An 18,956-nucleotide genomic window follows, 5' to 3' on the forward strand; every position below is an offset into this window, starting at 1 on the left:
AGCATAGCCTTCAGCTACGTCATTCGCTACGACCTAGCAAGGCGCCATATTCAGTTACTATAATCTGAACAGATAATATTGTGACTCATGTACCGTCAAGAGCGACGTTCATCATTAATGGATTAAAGTTAAGTATCAAACTAATTACGTCCGCTTTCTGAATTCTCATTCCTTGTCATGTTCCAGACCTCACGTCAGTATAGTTCTTCCCTACTCACGCCAGCCTGCGTGAGCTAAAACGCGTGCATTTCGGCCTCTACTCGTAACGCGGTGTTGGCTCTTCTGCTAACACAACACCCCTGGCCACCAAACTCCTCGTATTTAAAACCATTGTGTGGGAGCAACTCAGTCGGCCAGTTCGCGCCATGGGTCCTCAACCGAGAAAACTAACGCAGATGTCCACGACACTGGAGTCGGCATGGGTCCACAGCCCTGTCGGTGTCTTCCAGAACCTCACTGACTCAATTCTGAATGTCCGCGATGCAAAAGGTGTTTATTCAGGCTTTCGACAGGTTGTTACACTAATGTGACTGGACCGTGTAGGTTTAGGACATCAGGTTCCGCCCATCAAACTGTACCAGAGTTAAGTAACCATTTTGTAATATACTCTTAATAAATGTTATTTCTTAGGGTGTTACCACATCTTTGTGATAATGCCGCCCTAGCAGGCAGTTGTTCACTGATCATAGAGCGCAACGGGCACAGTTAAGGAACTGTAGCAAGGAAACAAGTTTTGGCTACTGTCGATGTTTGGGGTGAATTAAGGACAGCATTCAGGCGCTACTTTCGCAACAATGTGACGGCCTGACGTTGAATATACCGCTCGTACCAACCTCGTACCAGCGCCCTCGACAAATCATGTCGTACAGATATGATGTGTATATCTTGTTGTTCTTGTAATATCCTATCATTACGTTTAACACTATCTACTTACTGAGTGTTTTCATTTTCTTGGACATTTGCTTTAGGTATACGAACGTTCTGAACACTGTTGTGCGAGTGCCCGCCGTAACACAACTGTCTTTGCTTATCGACTGCAAAGGAGAGCTGTGCGTTCTGTGACGCACAATTCTACTCTGAGTTTATTAGATACTGTCTTTTGTGTAATTGTGGTACTGTTGCAAGCCACCATATTCGAATTCAGGCTAGTTAGACAGTATTCTTATAATACTACGGCAATAACATTGGCGGAAACAAGGGGATCTGTAACTAAAATGGTTCAAATGGCTCTGAGCACTATGGGACTTAACTTCTCAGTTCATCAGTCCCCTAGAACTTAGAACTACTTAAACCTAACTAACCTAAGGACATCACACACATCCATGCCCGAGGCAGGATTCGAATCTGCGACCGTAGCGGTCGCGCGGTTCCAGACTGTAGCGCCCAGAACCGCTCGGCCACACCGGCCGGCGATCTGTAACTGAGCTAGATGAACTACCGGAATGTAATTCATCTTTCTTGTGAAAAATGTCATTACTGTTATTTATTTGAAGACTGAGTGAAATACATCCTCGACGTGTTGCTAGGCTCTATAGACATTCAGAATCGGTGGACGTAGGTTTGACACCACGAAACTACCACGGAATTGGTATCTCCTCTTTTTAGTAAATTTTTCTTGGAAGGACGTGTCTTAGTAATTTGCAGACGAGTATACTGTCTTTGCAGAACGACAGTTTCCGAGTGATCTATAGATGGCATTTCACCTAACCATGTGAATTATAGGACCACGACGTATTTAGAAGCGAGATCATCGAACAGCAGAAGGTAGTCTCTGTCGAGCTGCGTAATTCATTACATTATCTTCAGCTCAAATTACCGTTTCCATTTAATGAGAGCAGCAAAGACTGCTGCAGACTTAAACTAAAAGCATCTTTGATTTCTTTCAAAGCTACCTAAAGTCACTTCAAGAAATTTAATTACGAAGTTCAATTTTAACTACACTGCTGGAAGGAAATCGCAACGCCAAGTAGTTGTGCTACGTAAACGAAAGTTGGTAAGCGTGCTTGTACATCTGAAAGATGATGTCTGTTCATATTTTGTGCCCGCATCTCGTGGTCGTGCGGTAGCGTTCTCGCTTCCCACGCCCGGGTTCCCGGGTTCGATTCCCGGCGGGGTCAGGGATTTTCTCTGCCTCGTGCTGGCTGGGTGTTGTGTGCTGTCCTTAGGTTAGTTAGGTTTAAGTAGTTCTAAGTTATAGGGGACTGATGACCATAGATGTTAAGTCCCATAGTGCTCAGAGCCATTTTGAACCACATTTTGTGCCAGTCGCATGGGAGGATGAAAATCAGGTTCGTCTTAAATACACGCTGTAACGGTCGTGAGCGTTAGTTACGTTTGAGACTGGACGTGGTGAGTAGATATTAGCCAAACATGCGTCTAAGGCGACAAAGACACTATTGTCAAAAGCTCATTGAGTTTGAACGAGGTCGTGTAATAGGGCTACGAGAAGCTGAGTGTTCCTTCTGCGATACTGCAGAAGGACATGGCAGGAATGTAGCAACTGTACATGACTGCTAGCAGCGGTGGTTTCGAGAGTGTACAGTCGAAAGAAGACCGGGTTCTGGATGGTCGCGTGGCGCTACCGACAGGGAAGACCATCGTGTTTGGCGTTGTGGCTCTGGCGCATCGTAATGCATCTGCGGCAGCGATCAGCGATCTGAGGAGCAGTTGACACAACTGAGCCGTGCACGGCTCGTGTTCGAGCCATTCATTGTTTGTCATCTTCTATTACGGTACTGTCACCTCGTTTTCTTGTTCCATTTACTGGAGTCACTAACTTCCTGCCTTACTTGCCCTTACTTGCCCGTGAGCGGCAGCAGCAGCGCGTATCGATAAGTGCACTGTCGTACCATCTCTGGAGCGACCGATAGTATTTCCGGGTCTTCGTGTGTCTGGCAGTCAGTTTAGTTGGAGACTGGCCAGGAGGACGGTCGGGACGGAGCCCCAGTGAGGTCCGCACAGCCGTTGCTCGTTCGGTCGGTCGTCTCATCGACGACGTGTATTTGGGTCGGTTCTTTCCTATGCAGAGATGTCGGTTGTGTTCCCTCTGCATGGTTGGGTCCGTGCTAGTGTCTCCGGGACGTCGTCCGTCCGAAGGTGGTGCTTGCGAGTGCTACGAAGTTCGTCGCCCACCCATCTTGGACATGAAACTTGAGCCCTCACTTAACTTAATATCGAGCCTCAAATGTTTACATTTCTTCGTTTGATCCTGGTTGTCGCGCCGAGGCTGTCGGTCGTTGTGGGCGCCAATATTTTGTGTGTCGTTGTATTGAAATCTTGTGGTCGTTTTGCTGGCAGCGTCGAACGGAACTGATTTGGTTGATTGGTTGGTCGGCTGTCTGTCGGTTGGGTTAGTGTTACAATTCCAGGCCGACCATTGGAAGTTCTGAGTGCCGTTCCGTGTCTGTTACATAGTAACTTCCCTGTTTGAGTTTTAGTTATTTGGTTGATGTGTGGCCTTCAGCAGAGATTTATATATCCTGAATTGATGTTCTTGTCTTGCCCTTAAGGCATGAGATTGTTGTTCTTATAAGGGACTTCAGCCGAATTTTACATCAAATCATTTAAGGCCTTAAGTCGTTAAATTGTTGTGTTGATGTGTGGCCTTCAGCCGGGTTTTAATGTCTCTTGAATTAATGTTCTTGTATTGCCCTTAAGGCATACGGTTGTGATGTTTTTGTATGGAGCCTTCAGCCGAATTTGCTTCAATTGTTTTAAGATTAGGCCTTCTGCCGTTGGATTGAAACACTTATTATTGCTTAATATGCGGCCTATTATTGCTTAATATGCGGCCTCCAGCCGAGTTCCTTTAAAATTGAAGTGCTAAGACATTGAGCCTGTTTGGAGTGAAGATTTAGAAAATATTCTTGGGCGAAACCTCCAGAAGAATCTTCTATTTCAATTTTCCTTAGGGCTTGTGTCTTACATTTTAAGTGTGGCCTTCAGCCGATCTAAAGTTAATCAATGAGGTCGATTAAAGTTTTCAGTGTTTTGCATTCTTGTTGCAATATTGTGTGTTGACAAATAAAGCTATATGTTGAGTGCAACTGACAGGAACTTATTTTGGCCCCTTTCCACAACTTAATCCACTCTGGCCTGCTAGCCCAGGCATTTCAAACGAACTATAACAAATCGGTCACTACAAGGACAGCTCCGAGCAAGAGGCCCTGTAGCTTTCATTGCGGTGACCCCCAAACCACCGGTATTTGCGCCCTCAGAGGTGTCAAGTGAGAGTTCATTGGAGGCAAAGGTAACAGTCTCTTGTGTTTTCTGATAAAGGTGGTTCTGCCTCGGTGACAGGGATGGCTGTGTGTTGGTTAAAAGGAGGCCAGTTGAGGGTCTGCAACCGACTTGTCTGCGTGCTAGATACATTGGACCTACATCTGGAGTTTAGGTCTGGGGTGCGATTTGGTATGACAGCAGTAGAACTCTCGTTTTCATCCCACGAAGCCTTTCTGCAAATCTGTATGTCAATCTGGTGATTCAACCAGTCGTGCTGCCGTTCAGGGAGTGTTTTCCAACAGGATAACGCTCGCTCAGAGACCACTGTTGAAGCTCTACAGAGAGGCGACATGTTGCCTTGGTCTGTTCGATCAGCAGATCTCTCTCTAATCGAGTACATATGGGACATCATCAGACGGAAACTCTAGCGTCATTCACAAACCATTAATCGTCCACTTGTTGACCGACCAAACGCAACAGGCATGGAACTCCAGCCCACAAACTGACATCCAGCAGCTGTAAAACACAATGCATGCACTTTTGCATTCTTGCATTCAACATTCTGGTCGTTACAGCATCTTATATTTGCAATGGCTTACCCTGCGCTTTCTTTGACCTGTGATCTTGCAATATTAATCACTTACCTTAGTCCCCTATACCCGAAATGTTATTACTCTGAATTCATTATGTTCTGGTGTTGTTATTTTTTTGTTTCAGTGTATGCAATTTGTAATTCAGAGAGTTATTTATTTCAATTCCAACCGGATTAGCTTCCATTTCAGTGGTAATTCCTTTCAAAAGCTAATTTATTCTGTGGCAGTGGGTACGTACCCCGCCAACTTTGGTGCGGCCGGTGCCGCGCGTGCAGTTGAGAATGAGGGACGGTTTGTCGAAGGCTTCCCGCCCCAGCGTGGGCGGCCAACCCGCCGGCACCTCGCAGCAGTGGCATCGGCCGCAAGGTGGACACGGCGCCGCCGCCCCGGCGCCTGCGCCGCCAGCTGCAGCTGCGGCCGCCACCAGCACCCAACACCACAACCAGCACTGCAGCCGCACCGTCTGCCAGACCAAACAAAGCCAACACCTCAGATCCACGGACACTAGTTTAGGCGGTACATTAAAGATCGACAGTCTGTGAGGAGAACATTCACTGCCGAGTCACATTATTACCAGTGTCTTCTCGAAGTGGGATATACTGGCAGTCTGACAAATCGCTGTAGCTCTCTCGATTTTTTACAATTGGGGAAATACGCTACTGGCCATTAAAATTGCTACACCACGAAGATGACGTGCTACAGACGTGAAATTCAACCGACAGGAAGAAGATGCTGTGATATGTAATGATTAGCTTTTCAGAGCATTCACACAAGGTTGGCGCCGGTGGCGACACCTACTACGTGCTGACATGACGAAAGTTTTCAACCTGTTTCTCATACAAAAACAGCAGTTGACCGGCGTTGCCTGCTGAAACGTTGTTGTGATGCCCCGTGAAAGGAGGAAAAATGCGTACCATCGCGTTTCCGACTTTGATAAAGGTCGGATTGTAGCCTATCGCGATTGCGGTTCATCGTATCGCGACATTGCTGCTCGCGTTGGTCGAGATCCAATGACTGTTAGCAGAATATGGAATCGGTGGGTTCGGGAGGGTAATACGGAACGCCGTGCTGGATCCCCACGGCCTCGTATCACTAGCAGTCGAGATGACAGGCATCTTATCCGCATGGCTGTAACGGATCGTGCAGCCACATCTCGATTCCTGAGTCAACAGATGGGGACGTTTGCAAGACAATAACCATCTGTACGAACAGTTCGACGACGTTTCCAGCAGCATGGACTATCAGCTCGGAGACCATGGCTGCGGTTACCCTTGATGCTGCATCACAGACAGGAGCGCGTGCGATGGTGTATTCAACGACCAACCTGGGTGCACGAATAGCAAGACGTCATTTTTTCGGATGAATCCAGGTTCTGTTTACAGCATCATCATGGTCGCATCCGTGTTTGGCGACATCGCGGTGAACGCACATTGGAAGCGTGTATTCGTCATCGCCATACTGGCGTATTACCCGGCGTGATGGTATGGGTGCCAATGGCTACACGTCTCTGTCACTTCTTGTTCGCATTGACGGCACTCTGAACAGTGGACGTTACATTTCAGATGTGTTACGACCCGTGGCTCTACCCTTCATTCGATCCCTGCGAAACCCTACATTTCAGCAGGATAATGCACGACTGCATGTTGCAGGTCCTGTACGGCCTTTCTGGATACAGAAAATGTTCGACTGCTGCCCTGGGCAGCACATTCTCCAGATCTTTCACAAACTGAAAACGTCTGGTCAATGGTGGCCGAGCAACTGGCTCGTCACAATACACCAGTCACTATTCTTGATGAACTGTGGTATCGTGTTGAAGCTGCATGGGCAGCTGTACCTGTATACGCCATCCAAGCTTCGTTTGTCTCAATGCCCAGGCCTATCAAGGCCGTTATTAAGGCCAGAGGTGGTTGTTCTGGGTACTGATTTCTCAGGATTCATGCACCCAAATTGCGTGAAAATGTAATCACATGTCAGTTCTAGTATAATAAATTTGTCCAATGAATAGCCGTTTATCATCTGCATTTCTCCTTGGTGTAGCAATTTTAATGGCCAGTAGTATACTTTAGCTTCAGAGGAGAAAGCAGGTAATCGATATTTCGTGAAAACGTCTCGCCGCAACGAATAACGCATTTGTTATAATGACTGGCACCCCAACTCACGTATCGTATCCGTGACAATCTCTCCTCTGTTTCGCGATACCGAAAAACGAGTTACTTTTCTTTCGATGTTCCCCGTCAATCCTATCTAGTAAGGACCCCATAGTGCACAACCATACTCTAGCAAAGGACGGAGAAGCATAATGTAGGCAGTGTCTTTTAGTGAATTTGTTGCATCTTCTAAGAGCTCTCTCAATAAAGCGGAGTCTTTGGTTTCCCTTCCCTGCAACATTATTTATGTGACCACTCAACTGTAAGTTGTTCGTACCTGTTATCCCTAGATTTTTAGTTCAATTGACAGGCTTTAGATGAGGGCGATTTATAGTTAACCAGATTTTAACAGACTTCTTTTAGTATTCATGGGGATGACCTCCAACCTTACATTATTTAGTTTCAATTGCCACTTTTAGAACCATACAGATACCTTGTCTAAATTACTTTGCAAATGGTTTTCATCATCTGACGACTTTAAGAGACGGTAAATGACAAAAATGACTCTGAGCACTATGGGACTTAACTTCTGAGGTCATCAGTCCCCTAGAACTTAGAACTACTTAAACCTAACAAACCAGACTGTAGCGCATAGAACCGCTCGGCCACTCCGCCCGGCGGTAAATGACAGCATCATCTGCAAAAAATCTAACGTGGCTGATTGTCTCTTAAATCTACACGTATTATAAAAATGGCTGTGTTCGTGTGAGCGTGTGTGTGTGTTCCATATCTCCTCCTAAACCACTGGACCGATTTCAACCACATTTGTTACACATATACCTTAGTGTCAGCCGATAGTCGCTTTGGGAATAAGAACCACCTATCTATCAATAGGACTTAAAACCTTGTGTTCTGCCTTAAAGCAGGTCTTGTCAAGGGGGAAGCCTCGTCAGAGAGGTCCACCGGATGAGCGTCTAAGGAAGTGCTTCCAATGGTGGTTTCCCGTTGCTTTCCACTGATGATGATGAAATGATAATGAGGATAAGTCCCTGAGCGCAGAAAATCTCCGACCCAGCCGGGAGTCAAACCCGGGCCCATTGGCGTGACAGACCGCCGCGCTGACCACTCAGCTATCGGGGCGGACTTTCAATAGGATGGGGGTGAAAAAAGTGCGTAGCTCGCGACGCGTGAATTTCCAGTCTTTTTTCACCCAGTATTTGAAAATGAGAGCAATTAGTGACTTGCAACAAACTTTACACATAATTTCAAACATGCATGAAATTTTTTCTCGCTGACAGTCCCTACAAAATGTTGAAAGAAAAAATGGTTATCGATCACTCCTTTTGCGCTATTCAAGCAGTTAAAGTACCGTATGAGGTATGATGTTAGTATTTACTATTTCTTTACTACTAACTGTATTCGCCGGCCGGTGTGGCCAAGCGGTTCTAGGCGCTTCAGTCTGGAAGTGCGCGACCGCCACGGTCGCAGGTTCGAATCCTGCCTCAGGCATGGCTGTGTGTGATGTCCTTAGGTTAGATAGGGTCAAGTAGTTCTAAGTTCTAGGGGACTGATGACCTCAGATGTTAAGTCCCATAGTGCTTAGAGCCATTTGAACCATTTGAACTGTATTCGCCACACGTTTTAAAGACAGTGTGCACATATACCACTGAATGTACATTGTGGAACACATATTTCAGGAGATATGACGTCATAAACAATAAACTGCGTGAAAACTGCCGCTTTACGCATGGCATTTAAATTTATTACTTCTTTGCTACTAATTACATTCGCAACAAATTTCGCAGAAAGTATCGACATATGCTGCTGTATGTACCTAATATATTATGTCATTGTACGACACATAGTTAAAGAGATACGGCTTCATAAATATCAAGCATAAGGCCAGACGCTGCATAGTACGGGCGTGGACGCACAGCTCTAAATAAATACTTGGGCAACGCCGGGTTTCCCCGCTAGTCATTTATTTAGATTACATGCAGCAGAGGCCCTATAACACTACCTTGGGGACGACAGATATCACTTCTGTTTTACTCGATGATTTTCCGTCAATTACTGCGAACTGTGATCTTCCTGACAGGAAATCATGAATCCTGTCACACAACTGACAATACTCCACAGGCACGTATTTTGATTAGAAGCCACTTTTGAGGGACAGTATGAAAAGTCTACTGGAAATCTAGAAATATGGAATCAATTTGGGATCCCCTGTCAATAGCACTCTTTACTTCATGAGAATAAAGAGCTAATTGTGTTGCGCATGAACAATATTTTCTGAATCCGTTGTACTGCAAATCTACGTCAGTGTTATGTGCCTGTAATTCAGCTGATTACTCCTATTTCCTCTCTTGAATATTGCTGTGACCCGTCCAACTTTCCAGACTTTAGCTAGGCATCTTTCGTCGAGTGAGCGTCTGCATATTATTAAGTTTAGAGCTGTTATATCAGCATACTCTGAAAGGTATCTAATTGGTACACAGTCTGTAATGGAAGAGTTGCATACATTAAGTCATATTCAAAAATTTGCCGAACCTGTGTGTATAAGCCACCTCATTTGTGGATGGACTACATTTTCTAAAGATTCTTCAAACGAATCTTAGTCTGGCACCCACCTTACCTACAATGAGTTTTATGTGGTGGTCTCATTATAAATCACTCTACACGCATCTTCACAGATTTTTATGTGTGTGACTGCTTCCAGCGATTGTTCTGCAACAGTGTGATCACGTAAGGGGCAGTCAAATGAAAGCGAGAAAGATAGCAAAAGTAATGCAACTATTTATCATTTTAAAAGTAATCAACATAACTGTTAATACAATTACTTCACTGTGAGACAAGACGGCGCATGCCATCATGGATAAATGTTTGCAGTTGCCTATGGAACTATCACTGTGCCCAGGCGTGAACCTCTGGTCGGAAGCAAATCGACAGCCACTAATTCCTTTCTTCAGAGCTCCAAAACATGGAAATAGCATAGGGAGAGGTAAAGACTGTCTAGTGGATGTGTAAGGCTTCCCAGCGAAACTTCTTTAGCCATGTCGAAACAACCTTGGTAACATGGAGGCCCATCCAACGGGATGGCGACAGGAAGGGCATTTGGCCACGCCTTATACAGGGTGTTTCAAAAATGACCGGTATATTTGAAACGGCAATAAAAACTAAACGAGCAGCGATAGAAATACACCGTTTGTTGCAATATGCTTGGAACAACAGTACATTTTCAGGCGGACAAACTTTCGAAATTACAGTAGTTACAATTTTCAACAACAGATGGCGCTGCAAGTGATGTGAAAGATATAGACGACAACGCAGTCTGTGGGTGCGCCATTCTGTACGTCGTCTTTCTGCTGTAAGCGTGTGCTGTTCACAACGTGCAAGTGTGCTGTAGACAACATGGTTTATTCCTTAGAACAGAGGATTTTTCTGGTGTTGGAATTCCACCGCCTAGAACACAGTGTTGTTGCAACAAGACGAAGTTTTCAACGGAGGTTTAATGTAACCAAAGGACCGAAAAGCGATACAATAAAGGATCTGTTTGAAAAATTTCAACGGACTGGGAACGTGACGGATGAACGTGCTGGAAAGGTAGGGCGACCGCGTACGGCAACCACAGAGGGCAACGCGCAGCTAGTGCAGCAGGTGATCCAACAGCGGCCTCGGGTTTCCGTTCGCCGTGTTGCAGCTGCGGTCCAAATGACGCCAACGTCCACGTATCGTCTCATGCGCCAGAGTTTACACCTCTATCCATACAAAATTCAAACGCGGCAACCCCTCAGCGCCGCTACCATTGCTGCACGAGAGACATTCGCTAACGATATAGTGCACAGGATTGATGACGGCGATATGCATGTGGGCAGCATTTGGTTTACTGACGAAGCTTATTTTTACCTGGACGGCTTTGTCAATAAACAGACCTGGCGCATATGGGGAACCGAAAAGCCCCATGTTGCAGTCCCATCGTCCCTGCATCCTCAAAAAGTACTGGTCTGGGCCGCCATTTCTTCCAAAGGAATCATTGGCCCATTTTTCAGATCCGAAACGATTACTGCATCACGCTATCTGGACATTCTTCGTGAATTTGTGGCGGTACAAACTGCCTTAGACGACACTGCGAACACCTCGTGGTTTATGCAAGATGGTGCCCGGCCACATCGCACGGCCGACGTCTTTAATTTCCTGAATGAATATTTCGATGATCGTGTGATTGCTTTGGGCTATCCGAAACATACAGGAGGCGGCGTGGGTTGGCCTCCCTATTCGCCAGACATGAACCCCTATGACTTCTTTCTGTGGGGACACTTGAAAGACCAGGTGTACCGCCAGAATCCAGAAACAATTGAACAGCTGAAGCAGTACATCTCATCTGCATGTGAAGCCATTCCGCCAGACACATTGTCAAAGGTTTCGCGTAATTTCATTCAGAGACTACGCCATATTATTGCTACGCATGGTGGATAAGTGGAAAATATCGTACTATAGAGTTTCCCAGACCGCAGCGCCATCTGTTGTTGAAAATTGTAACTACTGTAATTTCGAAAGTTTGTCTGCCTGAAAATGTACTGTTGTCCCAAGCATATTGCAACAAACGGTGTATTTCTATCGCTGCTCGTTTAGTTTTTATTGCCGTTTCAAATATACCGGTCATTTTTGAAACACCCTGTGTTAACCACGCCAAATTAATTTATAGCCATTCCGACCCCGCACAAATGCGGGACAAAGGCAAAAGAAAAATTAGAAGACACTTCTTCTCCCTGTATCTTATTTCCTTTCTCAAATGTCTTCTTGATTCATGTTTGTTGACCCTGCAAACTCTGGAGACAAGTAATGTGTCGTAATTTTTGTATTAAGGATTGAAAATCCTCTGCTTCAAGCTTGCAAATAAATTTTTATTTTGATTGCTAGTGTCAGCTAAATATGAGCCATCTTCAAATCATAAAAACATTCTTGATCAGTGTAACTGCCTAACAGCTCAACATATCATTCAAATCTTTTTTACAAATGACAGCATCCATGTAGACCGTATAGTCGAAATCACTTTACATTGCTCACAACCAGTCAAATGGAAAGAAGGTCACAAAACTAAGGCGTTATGCAATTAAAATTAATAACTGACACAATTTAATAATGTATTATCTCATAGGAGAGATCATCATGAGATAATATAAATACTGACTAAATTGTGTTATTTATAAGTTCTAACGCCGTAAAGCTTAGTTTGATGACCTTCGTTTTACATGATGGTTATGAACAGTGTTTGGTTAGTGAAGCCTGACACGGACAGGGGGAGAGACGGTGGTCTTAATATGGTTTATTAATTATTTCTTTTAAAGTAAAAACTTTTAATGCCTAGACCGAAATCTTCCTATCACAATGAAAGTTCATTAACTAGTTTCGGTTATTTATAACCATCTTCAGATCGTTCGAAATATAAAAAGGCGGTGAATGATTGCATGACCGTCAACCTGCGAAATTACCGTCTACAGCCTGGCTTGGTCGCGGTGACATTTTCAACTATGTACGGTTACTGTTTTGGTACTTACGAATGCATGTTGTTGCATGACTACAGCTAACGATGCTTTCCAGTGCCTATTCACCGCCTTTTCATGTTTCGAACGATATGAAGATGGCTGCAGATAGCAACCGAAACTAGTTACCGAACTCTAATTGTGATAAGAGAATTGCGGTCTAAAAATTTTTATTTAATAAACGTTTGGTTATTTTACCTACGCGTTCTGTATGGATGTTGTCATTAAAAAAGAAATTTGAACGATGTGTTGAGCCGTTATGGCAGTTACACTAATCAAGAATGTTTTTATGATCAGTAGATAGCACGTGTGTTGCTGAAACCAGTAATCAAAATAAAAATTTAATTCTGGTCTTGACTTCGACGATTTTCAATCTTTAACATAAAAAGTCTTCTTAGTTTCCTTTAATACTTTCATAGCAAATTTGTTGTGACCTACATTCATATGTTTAAAGTTATTCCGTTGCTAGCATAAAGTTTAAAAGAAACCGAATGTGACAGTTGTCATGTGTATCGTTTGTTGGTTTGAAACACTGTTACAGGAGGTCTTCCAGCCCAGAGAAATGTCATTGTACACACGTGAAGCACATTGAGTCCTCTTTCACAGGAAGGCGACATTCTCTAACTCAGATGTCATATTGGAGATACCTTTGCTGATACGCAGCGTTTGAATCACGCAGATTGCAACACGACGCGTCTCCTTATCGAGCAGCCGTTCGTGCGATGTTTCACCTGGAGAGACGTGTGGTGCGGGTGACAACGCCACGCTTTCACTACTGAGGAACGCTCTCTCCCTTGAGCCACGGCCGGCTGAAGAAGGAAATACAGCACGGGGGTTCCCTGCCTGTCTGGATAGTCTAGAACTGTTAATAAGATGTACTTCGAGACTTGGCAAGTTACAACAGCTCTAGAATGAGATTTTCACTCTGCAGCGGAGTGTGTGCTGATATGAAACTTCCTGGCAAATTAAAACTGTGTGCCGGACCGAGACTCGAACTCGGGACCTTTGCCTTTCGCGAGCAAGTGCTCTACCATCTGAGCTACCCAAGCACGACTCTCGCCCCGTCCTCACAGCTTTACTTCTGCCAGTACCTCGTCTCCTACCTTCCAAACTTTACAGAAGCTCTCCTGCGAAGGTCCCGAGTTCGTATCTCGGTCCGGCACAAAGTTTTAATCTGCCAGGAAGTTTCAACAGCTCTGCTTGCTTTTGTGCAAGTATCATTTCTAACATATCTAATTCTTTGTTCTGCCTAATCTAAATATCCAAGTTGAATTTTTGTATCCTATTTGTTCGGAGTATGACGGATAACAATGAAATACATACTTAATACGCCTGTTGTTGTCTCGTGCTGGTTTGAGGGAGCTCCTCAAGCTAGTCTTGTGCAAGCCTCTTCATTTCCACATAGCTACTGGAACCTACAGGTATATGATCTTGCTAACTGTAGTCAAGTCCCGGTCTCCATCAACAATTTTGACCCCTAATACTTCTTTCCACTACCAAAATGACTATTCCTTGATGCCTCAGGAAGTGTACCATCAACCGATCCCTTCTTTTAAATTGGCAATATTTATTTTTCTCCTATTCATTAGTTTTTCGATCTGCCCTTACACAGCGTTTTTCTATAACATCACATTTGAAAAGTGTCTATTCTTCGTTTCCGTGTAAGGCTACACCTAAAAAAATATCTTCAGAAAATACTTCTTAACAGTTAAATTTATATTTGATGTTAATGTGTTGCTCTTTTTCAGAAATGCTTTCCTTCCCATTGCCAGGCTTCATTGTACACTTTTCAAACTTGTGCCTTCGTCAGTTGTTTCGGTCTCCAACTAGCAAAAACTTTCATACTACTTTTAGTGTATCATTTGTTAATCTCATTCGCATAGCATCACCTGATTTAATTCGACTACACTATGTTACCTTTAATTTACGTTGATGTTCATATCATAACCTCTTTTCAAGACACTATCTGTTGCATCCAACTAGTCTTCCTAGTCTGCTGCAGCGTTTTAGGGAATTACAGTTTCATCGGCAAAATTCAGTATTTTGATTTCGTCTTCAGCTTGAGCTCCTTTTCCAAATTTTCACCTTCTTCCTAAACCTTGATCACTATTTCTGGAGTAATTGTTACAACAACTACGTCAGTCCTGTTCCCTAGGTCGGGTAGCTGGTAGCGGAGGCACATACACATGATGACTCTTTTTCTCGAGTCATCAGTCTTCTGACTTGTTTGATGTGGCTCGCTTCGAATTTCTCTCCAGATCAGACATCTACTCGTACATCTCAGAGTAGAACTTGCAGCCTACATTATCTATCTCTGCCTTTCCCTACAGTTTTTGCTCTCTACGGCTCTCTAATACCATGGAGTTTCTTCCATTATGTGTTAGCAAATCTCTTCTTCTTGTGAGTGTTTTCAATTTGCCGATTCCGTGGAGAACCTCCTCATTCCTTACAGTACGGGTCCACTTAATTTTCAATATTCTACTGTAGCACCACATCTCTGACCCTTCGAGCTTATTCTGTTCCGGTTTTCTCACTATCTGTGACTCACTACCGTAGAATGCTGTGCTCGAGATGTACATTTTCAGAAATTTCTTCCTCAAATTGTCCTATGCTTGATACCAGTAGATTTCTCTTGGCCAGGAATGCACTTTTTGCCCGTGCTGATCTGCGTTCGTTGTCCGCCTTGCTTCATTCGTCATGAGTTATTTGGCTTCCAAGGTAGCAAAACTCCTTAACATACTTCGTGATCACAATTTTTTAAGTTTATCGATATTCTCATTTCTGTTATTTCTCATAACTTTGGTTCTTTTTCCCGGTTAATCTCAATTCATATTCTGTACTCATTAGACTGTTCATTCCATTCAACAAAACCTGGAATTATTCCTTTCACTGATGATTCCAATGGCATCAGCGCATTTTATTATTGATATCCTTTCAGCGTGAATTTTAATCCCAGTTTTGTGTCTTTCTTTTATTTTCATCATTGTTTCTTTGGTGTACAGATTTTTTAATCCGTGCGCTTCGTTCTTGGTCATCCCTTCTCTTTCCGCCCTGGTTCTAGTACATACCGTATATCACGCATCTCCCCCCGTAGCTTACTCCTACTTTTCTCATAATTTCAAACATCTTGCACCATTTTTCATGGTCGAGCGCTTTTTCCAGGTCGAGCGCTTTTTCCAGGTCGACACATCCTATGAGCGTGTATGGATTTTTCTTCAGTCATGTTTCCATTATCAAGCGCAACATCAGGACTACCTCTCTGGTGCCATTACCTTTAAAATCCAAACCTATCGTCATATAATTGATCCTCAATTTTCTTTTTCACTCTTCTGTGTATTATACTTGTCCGCAGCTTCGATGTATGTGACGTTAAGCTGTTTGCGCGATGGATCTCACATTTATCTGGCCTTGCTATCTTCGTAATTTAGTGAATGATATTTTTCTGAAAGTCTGATGGTACGGCGCCAGTCTGAGAGATTCTGCAAACCAACGTGAGTACTCGTTTAGTTCCAGTTGTCAGAATTTGCTTCTGCCTTATTTGATCTCAAGTCTTCCAGAACTGTGTTAACTTCTTACTCTGATATTGGATCCCATACGTCTTCCAGATCGACTCTAATTTTTTCTGTTACGTCATTAGACAAGTCCTCTCCCTCACAGAGGCCTTTAGTGTACTCTTTCCATCCATCCGCTCTCTCCCCTTCATTTATCAGTGGAAATCCTATTGAACTCTTAATGTTGCCACACCTGTTTTTAATTTCATCGATGGTTGTTTTCACTTTTATGTATGCTGAATCAGTACTCCCCACAATCAATTCTTTATCAATTTCTTCACATCTTCATTACAACAATTTCGCCTTGGCTGCCCTGCAATTCCTATTTATTTCAAATGGTTCAAATGGCTCTGAGCACTATGGGACTTAACCTCTATGGTCATCAGACCCCTATAACTTAGAACTACTTAAACCTAACTAACCTAAGGACATCACACAACACCCAGTCATCACGAGGCAGAGTAAATCGCTGACCCCGCCGGGAATCGAACCCGGGAACCCGGGCGTGGGAAGCGAGAACGCTACCGCACGACCACGAGCTGCGGACTATTTATTTCATTTCTGATGGATTTGTACTGCTGCGTTCCTGTCTTTTCCTGAACATTTTTGTATCAATTGAAGTACTTCTTCTATTACCCAAGTTTTCGTCACAGCTCCTTTCTTTGTATCTACATTTGTCTGTCCACCATCTGTGAATGCCCTTTTCGCAGATGTCCACTCCTCTTCAACTGAACTGCCCACTCTGGTATTCCTTACCATAATATCCACATCCTTAGCAAACTTCAAAGTCCTCTTTCCTCAGTACTTCAGTACGCCAATTCCTTCGACAGTGATTATTTCATACGATTCTCTTAAACTTCAGCCTAACCTTCATCATTTCTAAATTTTGATCTGAGTCCGTATCTGCTTCTGGGAATGCCTTACAATCCAGTATCTCGTTACGGAATCTTTGTCTGGCCATGATGTAATACAGCTGGAATCTTACAGTGTCTCCTGGTCTTTTCCAAGTATATCTCCTCTTGTGATTCTTGAAAAGAGTGTTCACTATTACCATGTCCAAATTATTTCAGAACTCGGTCTTTTTCCTCTCTCATTCATCCTGCCAACCCCAGAACCGTTTCGTCTACTTCTTACACTACAATCGCGTTCCAGTCCCCCATAATTATTAGATTTTCATCTCCCTGTGCATGCTGAATTACCCATTAAATATCTTCATATATTATTTTCTATCTGTTCATATTTTGCTTGTGACGTCGGCATGTGTACCTGAACAATGGTTGTCAGTGTCGGTTTGCTGTCGAATGTGGAGAGAACAGCCCTATCACTGTAGTGTTCACATTCGCTCACTCTTTCCTCTACTTTCCTATTCATAACGAATCCTACTCCCGTTATACCATTTTCTGCTGCCATTGATATTAGCCTACATTCGTCTGACCAGAAATGCTTATCTTCTTTCCATTTCACTTCCCTGTATCTACTCTGAACCTTTACATTTCCCTTTTCAGATTTTCTAGCTTCCCTATTGCGTCCAAACTTCTGAAATTCCAATTTCCTATTCGTTGGTTATTCCATCTTTTTCTCATGGTTACTTTCCCCTTGGCAGCCCCCTCCCAGAGATCGGAATATGGGAGTAACCCGGAATCTTTTGACAATGGGGAGATCATAATGACACTTTTTGAATTACGGAACACATGTCCTGTGGATACACATTACGTATCTTTAATGCAGGGGTTTCCATTCCTTCTGCATCCTCATGCCGTTGATCATTGCTGATTCTTTCGCATTTTATGGGCAATTTTACACCAAGGCCAATGGAGTGCCTGAACCTCTGTCCGCTCCTCCGTGCTCTTCGGCAAGCACGTCTGCAGAACGAGCGTGATTTCTTACACCGGAAGTCTTTGGCCGCCATTACTGCTGATTGTTATTCAAAATTTAAGCAACAGCTGGGTCGAAGCCGGAATGTTTTGATTAGTAGTCTAAGATGCTACCCCTAGACCACGTTTCTTTGAAGGGAATGTTGTTGCAACTGTACCATTTCATGGGGATCTGTAGACACCCAGATGCGCACATTATGTGTTTTCCATTTACAAGAAGGTACAACATTGATGAATCTGTGAAGACGATACGATTCAATAAACCTTCATCGCCATGCGGCAACATTTCGTTTGCAAAGTTGGCACGGAAGCCGTAGTCTGTTGGCTTTAGAGCTTGTAACAGCTGCAGACGACAAGTTTTCCGTTCACAAGTCGCCATCTTCGCTACCAGCGCTACTTGATGGAGGACAAAGGAAACAATGCATGTGCATGTGCACGGGTATACAAACAAAACTGTTTGAGTTCTTCTCTCTTTTGATGTATTATTTATAATAGTAAGTTGAATGTAATAAACGCTACAAACCTTAAACCCCGATATTCATTCTGTAACACCCAGTATACAGGGTGTCTCAAAAAGAATATACGTATAACGAAATATTATTCTGTCCTAACTATCGATCACTACGCCTCGGCTCGGCTATTGGAGAAACGAATACCTAGTATAGTTTATATTAATAGCCGCTAGATGTCACTTGTCATCTGTTTTGCTTGGTAGCCCTCATATGTTTAAAATGGCTACCCATGGAGCTGGCGACTTAGCATGTCTCAGCTAGACTCAACGGTCACCGGATTTGACACCCTCTGACTTCTTCCTGTGGGGTTTCGTTAAAGACAACGTTTATGTACCACCACTCCCGCAGAACCTGGACTTGAAGAACCGGATCCGTACTGCCATAACATCAGTGACGGACATGCTTTCCCGAGTATGGGAGGAATTTGAGTATCGATGTGATATTGTTCGCGTCACTGTTGCTGTTGTTGTTGTGGTCTTCAGTCCTGAGACTGGTTTGATGCAGCTCTCCATGCTACTCTATCCTGTGCAAGCTTCTTCATCTCCTAGTAACTACTGCAACCTACATCCTTCTGA

General features: G+C 43.8%; 1 protein-coding gene across 1 annotated transcript in view; it reads right to left on the minus strand.

The window, feature by feature from the left end:
* Positions 1 to 18,956, minus strand: part of LOC126195360 (slit homolog 1 protein-like) — a 129,389-nt gene that overhangs the window by 92,907 nt on the left and 17,526 nt on the right. Inside the window, exon 2 of the mRNA XM_049933938.1 lies at positions 5,053 to 5,277. Within this exon, the coding sequence (XP_049789895.1) occupies positions 5,053 to 5,277 (225 nt within the window). The remainder of the gene's footprint in view (positions 1 to 5,052; positions 5,278 to 18,956) is intronic.

Source organism: Schistocerca nitens, chromosome 7 (assembly GCF_023898315.1).
Source record: "Schistocerca nitens isolate TAMUIC-IGC-003100 chromosome 7, iqSchNite1.1, whole genome shotgun sequence".
Taxonomy (NCBI): Eukaryota; Metazoa; Arthropoda; class Insecta; order Orthoptera; family Acrididae; genus Schistocerca; species Schistocerca nitens.